Raw genomic sequence first — 6,902 nt, forward strand, 5'->3', positions numbered from 1 at the left:
TCACAACAACTCCGTGGCTGTTCTTGAATGGCCCAGCCAGAGCCCTGACTTAAACCCAATTGAGCATCTCTGGAGAGACCTGAAAATGGCTGTCCACCAACGTTTACCATCCAACCTGACAGAACTGGAGAGGATCTGCAAGGAGGAATGGCAGAGGATACCCAAATCCAGATGTGAAAAACTTGTTGCATCTTTCCCAAAACGACTCATGGCTGTATTAGATCAAAAGGGTGCTTCTACTAAATACTGAGCAAAGGGTCTGAATACTTATGACCATGTGATATTTCAGTTTTTCTTTTTTAATAAATTTGCAAAATTTTCTACATTTCTGTTTTTTTTTCTGTCAAGATGGGGTGCTGAGTGTACATTACTGAGAAATAAAATGAACTTTTTTGATTTTTGGAAAATGGCTGCAATGAAACAAAGAGTGAAAAATTTAAAGGGGTCTGAATACTTTCCGTACCCACTGTATGTAGTTAGACAGTGTAGTTTAGTTTAGAAGTTTAGTTTGACTTTATTTCTCTTAGCTGCATGAAGTTGTGCAAAATAAAGTATTCATGTGCGTGTGTGTACAGACAGTGATGTGGAGGTGCCTTCCGAAGCGTCTTCCCTGCCCGAGGGAGAAAATACTGAGGATCAACCAGGAAGCTCTGGAGTAGTCAGAACCAGAGTTATACCAAACTATAAAAGGTATGAAATATGCACACTACACAGTGCTGGAAAAAGTACTCACATTATTTACTTAAGAAAAAGTAGTAAAACCAAAGCGTAGAAAATCTATTTTACAAGTAAAAGTTTTACTTGAGAAAAAGTACAATAGTATTAGCATCAAAAAAGTACCAAAAGTAAAAGTAGTCATTATGCAGAATGGTCAATTTCATAATAAATATAATGATATTATTGGATTATAATAACTGATTGATGAATGTTCACATCATTTTAATGTTGCGGTGGGGCTAATTTTAATTACTTTGTATACGGCTGTGTAGCTTAGTACTTATCGTTTTATATTTTGTTTAGATAATCTGAATCTGGAAAGTAACAAATTTAAGTTTCAAGTAATGGACAAGTACCTCAAAATTGCACTTTGCAAAAGTACAGTACCTGAGTAAATGTACTTAGTTACTTTCCACAGCTGACACTACATATTGCAACTGTTGTATATAGTATTTGGGAGCAGATGCTGGGTGCATTTAAGGGGCAAAATGAAAAGAATAGTTCTCCCTCAAGGCGCTATGCATTTACAGTTTACTGTATACGGAGTCATGCATAACTGTTAAAGGCATGTGTTTCTGGATGTCTTAATCAGATTGAGAAACTGATCTGTTGAGTTAAACTTCCACAGGTCCAAACTGAAAACTCGCATTCAGGACAATGAAGGGAAACCACAGAGCTTCCAGGTAACAACGTACAGAACACACAGTTATGGGGTGTGTTTGGGTTATAAATCACTTGCAATATAAATTTAAACTTAAGCAGTTAGGGGAACATGTTGTAGTAAGTCATCAAAAAAGAAAAAAATAATTATAAAAAGAGAAAACAGGAATTTTTAAACACAACTAACCATTTAGGCGCATCTCAGAAAATTTGAATATTGTGAAAAAGTACTTTTCACAATATTGTACAAGTAAAAAAGTAAAACTTTCATATATTCTAGATTCATTACATATAAAGTGAAATATTTCAGGCCTTTTTTTTTTGATTGTCAACTGTTAAGCAAAGCCAATTCAAGAATTTGGGGGTGCTTCCCAGGAAGTGGACTGAGGCTGGAATCAGTGCATCAAGGGCCACCACGCATAGAGGTGTCCAGGAAATGAGTGTCGCATTAGTGTTAAGCCACTCTTGAACCCGAGACAACGTCAGAAGCGTCTTACCTGGGCCAAAGAGGAAAAGAACTGGACCGTTGCTCAGTGATCCAAAGTCCTGTTTTCAGATGAAAGTAAAGTTTGCATTTCATATGGAAATCAAGGTCCCAGAGTTTGGAGGCCGAGTGGAGAGGCACAGAATCCAAGTTGCTTGAAGTCCAGTGTAAAGTTTCCACAGTCAGTGATGATTTGGGGTACCATGTCCTCTGCTGGGGTTAGTCCACTGTGTTTTCTCAAATCCAGAGTCATTGCAGCCGTCTACCAGGAGATTTTAGAGAACTTCATGCTTCCATCTGCTGACAAGCTTTATGAAGATGCTGATTTCCTTTTCCAGCAAAACACCTGCCTATAGTGCCAAAACGACTTGTAACTGGTTGGCTGACCATGGTATTGCTTTGCTTGATTGGCCAGCCAACTCACCTGACCTGAAGCCCATAGAGAATCCATGGGGTATTGTTAAGAAGAAATTGAGAGACACCAGATCAACAAAACAGAGGAGCTGAAGGCCGCTATCAAAGCAGCAGTGCCACAGGGTGATTGTCACAACGCCACATTGATGGAGTAATTTATTCAAAAGAAGCCCCGATCCAAGTACTGAGTGCAAAATAAACCTTTTTCAGAACTTTTCAACTTTTCAGAAGGTCTTTCAGAATTTCTGTATTGTACATTCTTTATTCTATTATTCTAATATTTGGAGATATGGATTTTTGATTTCCATGAGCTTTAAGCCGTAATCATCAAGATTAAAATGAAAAAAAGGCCTGAAATATTTCACTTTGTGTAATGAAACTAGAATATATGAAAGTTTCACTTTTTGACTTAAATTTTAGGGAAAAAATTAGTGAATCCTGTCAAACTCCTTCTCATCTGTGCAGTGGTATGTAACTTTGCGGATGTTTCATAGATTGCAATTAACATCACAGAGGCCAGGCAGCTGGTGGGAGAAAACATCGACCCCAGTGTGGTGATTGAGATCGGTGATGAGAAGAAACAGACTTCAGTCAAAGAAGGCACCAATGCTCCCTTTTACAATGAGGTGAGAATAAAAAAATCCCTGTGGTTTTACTTATGTGAATCACCTGTATCTCGGTCTAATTATCAATAGTTGATCTTTTAAGCCCTGGTGCTTTGTTGTCCATTATTCACCACCTCTTTTTTTTCCATCAGTATTTCGTGTTTGACTTCTTTGCCCACAAAGAGGTCTTCTTCGACAAAGTCATCAAGCTGACAGTGAGTAAAAAAAACAGCGAACAAGCATTTCAAACATGAGTTTTAAGTGTCATGTCTTAAAATGTAAATGATCAATTCGAAAAGCCTGCACACTTTTACTCAATTAGAAATCATGTGGTTTTCTTTTCAATTGTGGTCTGTTAAGTGAAATATGTCTGGATGTTTGATCTGCAGTCATATTCTATAAATTGGAAGATGAAAGTAAACCACAAGGTCCTCCTTAAATATAAAGTTCTAATTAATAGTTCTGTTACTTTTGCCATAACTGTTTTTTGTTTGCTTCCGTGGTCTTTGGGTTGCCAGTTTCAAGCTTGGGTTCTGCCTCTTTGTGTATCCTTCTCTCTCCAGGTGATGCACTCTAAAATGCTGAGAAGCTTCTGTGTTGGGTCCTTTAAGCTGGATGTGTGGACAGTTTACAAACAGCCAGGTAGTTCACCTCTCTCACCTCCTGTCTCTTAATGTATCTAGAGAAGAGGCACAGTGCTTTCAAAGTGATGTCAAAACAGCCTTTGAAAGTAACGCCTGCTTTAAGGTGCATGGGTATTTAAGTTTCACTTCTTTACATTGATTTATCCTTTTTCCTGTCATAAGGTTCAAGTGTGGTGCAAAAGCCAGTGGGTCCTCTACTGGTTGCCACTGATCACTTCTGCTAGAGCAGTGTGAGGAAATGCCCTGTGCAAGGGCACATCAATGATAATTCTTAAATCAGCAGGCAACTTTCTTGCTCCCTCAGGTCAGCAGTTTATCAACAAGTGGGCAGTGCTGACCGATCCTAGTGACATTAGCACTGGGGTCAAAGGTTATGTCAAGTGTGACATCAGCGTCACAGCAAAGGGAGATGCCAAGCAACCAGGAGCAAAAGCGAGTGATGCTGAGGAGCAGATCAACAAGTATGATACCCATCTTTTTTCTAAATATTGTTTTGCAAGATTCCTGCTTTATCTGACCAGTTCCTGGGAAAGGTTACAGAAACAGGAACGATACAGGAGAGGTATGATATGATAGTGGCTGTGAATCTAACATGCAAAGTCATCAGCACCTCTTAAACCCTGCAAATTGTAAAAACCTAAAAATGCAAGAATTTAAAAAACTCTAAATATATCCGGCTGAAATTTGAAGAGATGTATATAACAAGACCTAAATGTAGGCATGTAGAAAATGTAATATTATTTAATTTCAAACACTCTCTACTGAGTGGATGGTGCACTTTTATCCATCTTTTTCTCTTTATACCTTCTTTCAATAGCATATGCATTTGAAAAGTAAAGTTTATGTAATAGCATCGGCATGCTATTACATAAACTACACCCTTGCCCTCCATGTCACAGTCTGCAGTTCAGTCTAATTGGCTGACAGTCATGTGACTGTTGGTGTTAGCTGAATCATTCAAAGTTTCCTGTTACTATAAAGTTACTAAAATCACTATTTTAAGCTTAGATGTGGTTGTTTCTCCTGACGAAAGCATTCGTCAAGACTTCAAGGACTGTCAGACATTTGAAAATCTGACAATCATTTCTGTTTTCATGGCTTCTGGCTATGATAGACGGTGTAATTTTGGCGATTTCTTAAAGAATACATGCATTTCAAACCTGCCAGCAGGTTGTGGGGTTCAGGAGGCATCTTCTCGGTAATTTCAAATTATAACCATGGTCATCGCATTTCTTTATATATGGAGATGACATTTTAAAAATGTATCAATCAACCTTCTGCCTTTTGGAAGCACATTTCATTTTTTGGGGAATACTCATGGTCACCAGAGGATGGCTCTTCAAGGTCCCATGTTATGCAAAATCCACTTTTTTATGTCTTTTCAACCTAAATACTATGTGTCCCCAATCTATGAGGGGAAAAAAACATCCTCTCTCTTTTTCTCCTGCTCAGTCTTTCAGTAAATGTGTGTGAAAGCACATCGTTTGAATTTGGCTCCCTTCTAAAAGTCATAAACCGATCCGTCCAGCACAGGACCTCCATCTTTTAACTCATGTAAGGAGAACAAGGCTGCAGCCAATCTATAGTAGATGTTTGCTTTGGTATATTGGTGCATAAATAAGAATTATATAAAATAAAAGCAAATAAAAAGAAAGTAATATAACCACAACTGTAACATTACACAAGCAATGTAATGTCTATTTAGATTAATGATAACAATTAAGCAACAAGAGTCCCCTTTCATACTACTTACTATGCTGCTTCTAAGTTACACAAGCCTGTCCATCAGGAGCCAGGTTTCTCTTGATTAAGTTAAAAAGTTACAACATTACTCAGAATGTAAAGACAGCGGTACGGACATTTAAACTGTCTCACAATTGCGGGTCTTTCCTCTCATGCTGTTGCTGGACTCTGCTGCAGCGGTCTGTGTGGCTGTTGGACGCTGACGGCTCCGTGAGCCGACTGCCCGGCTCGATAGCTTCCCTCGCTGCACTTGCGGAGCTCCTCAACTCCGAAAACATTCGGTTTGCCAATTTTCCTAAAACTGACGGTATTTTTCCACACATTTGATTTCTTGCCTCAAAACTTGTTAGAAGTGGATTAAGTGATGAAATAGCGTTGAACATTGTAAAACAACTTCTGTTGTTGTCCTCTACACAACAACAGTTTGAAAAGCACTGTACCTGCTAGGTCCTGCCCCTCAGCAGGCTTCCTGTAAGTAGGCCAATCAAATGAAAATGGGCTTTTAGGGAGGGAGGCCTTAAAGAGACAGGAGCTAAAACAGTGTTCAGACAGAGGGTGAACTGATGTGCTTAATGGACATGATGAAAAAAATAATGTGTTCTTTGAACATGAAAGCATGCAAACATTTTCTTGTAGGCACCCAATTTAACAGCGTGAACTTGAAAATGATCATAATATGGCACCTTTAACCATTTTGGTGACCCTGTGACCTTTTGCCATGCTACAACATTATGGCCAACATTCCCACTTGTTTGTAGTACATTTTAAAATCCTGTGGACATGAATCAGCAAAATGAAACCGTTTGAACTGGGTTGAAATATTTGTGTGTCTCGCTTTTCCTCCTTGTCCTTTTCCTCAGGAACCTGCTGCTACCAGAAGGTTATCCCTCTGAGCGACCCTGGGCTCGTTTCTGTGTGAAGGTGTATCGCGCTGAAGGCCTTCCACGGAACAACTCCAGCATCATGGCCAATGTCACGAAGGCGTTCATAGGGGACAACACAGCACTCATAGACCCATATGTAGTGGTCAGCTTCTTCAAAAATGTGGTGGGTTGAATGTCAACTACTAGCCGATGACAATTTAATATACAGTGGGTACGGAAAGTATTCAGACCCCTTTAAATTTTTCACTCTTTGTTTCATTGCAGCCATTTTCCAAAAATCAAAAAAGTTAATTTTATTTCTCAGTAATGTACACTCAGCACCCCATCTTGACAGAAAAAAACAGAAATGTAGAAATTTTTGCAAATTTATTAAAAAAGAAAAACTGAAATATCACATGGTCATAAGTATTCAGACCCTTTGCCGTGACACTCATATTTAACTCAGGTGCTGTCTATTTCTTCTGATCATCCTTGAGATGGTTCTACACCTTCATTTGAGTCCAGCTGTGTTTGATTATACTGATTGGACTTGATTAGGAAAGCCACACACCTGTCTATATAAGACCTTACAGCTCACAGTGCATGTCAGAGCAAATGAGAATCATGAGGTCAAAGGAACTGCCTGAAGAGCTCAGAGACAGAATTGTGGCAAGGCACAGATCTGGCCAAGGTTACAAAAAAATTTCTGCTGCACTTAAGGTTCCTAAGAGCACAGTGGCCTCCATAATCCTCAAATGGAAGACGTTTGGGA

The 6,902-nt window shown here is 39.0% G+C and overlaps 1 protein-coding gene across 8 annotated transcripts in view; it reads left to right on the forward strand.

The window, feature by feature from the left end:
* The window catches only part of LOC123974305 (5'-AMP-activated protein kinase subunit gamma-1-like), a 52,436-nt gene that overhangs the window by 22,501 nt on the left and 23,033 nt on the right, over nt 1–6,902 (forward strand). For 5 of the 8 annotated variants that reach the window (XR_006825817.1, XR_006825818.1, XR_006825819.1 and 2 more), the window contains exons 15-21: nt 576–690; nt 1,346–1,400; nt 2,770–2,901; nt 3,033–3,095; nt 3,444–3,522; nt 3,829–3,985; nt 6,128–6,314. Coding sequence is in view for 4 of the 8 variants with exons in the window: in XM_046054909.1 (XP_045910865.1) it covers nt 576–690; nt 1,346–1,400; nt 2,770–2,901; nt 3,033–3,095; nt 3,444–3,522; nt 3,829–3,985; nt 6,128–6,314 (788 nt within the window). In the remaining 4 variants the exon portion in view is untranslated. Of the gene's footprint in view, nt 1–575; nt 691–1,345; nt 1,401–1,752; nt 1,842–2,769; nt 2,902–3,032; nt 3,099–3,443; nt 3,523–3,828; nt 3,986–5,444; nt 5,574–6,127; nt 6,315–6,902 lie in introns of those variants that run through there. The other 3 variants (XM_046054911.1, XR_006825820.1, XM_046054912.1) reach the window with 3 other exon arrangements.

The sequence above is a fragment of the Micropterus dolomieu genome, linkage group LG07, assembly GCF_021292245.1.
Source record: "Micropterus dolomieu isolate WLL.071019.BEF.003 ecotype Adirondacks linkage group LG07, ASM2129224v1, whole genome shotgun sequence".
NCBI classification, from domain to species: domain Eukaryota; kingdom Metazoa; phylum Chordata; class Actinopteri; order Centrarchiformes; family Centrarchidae; genus Micropterus; species Micropterus dolomieu.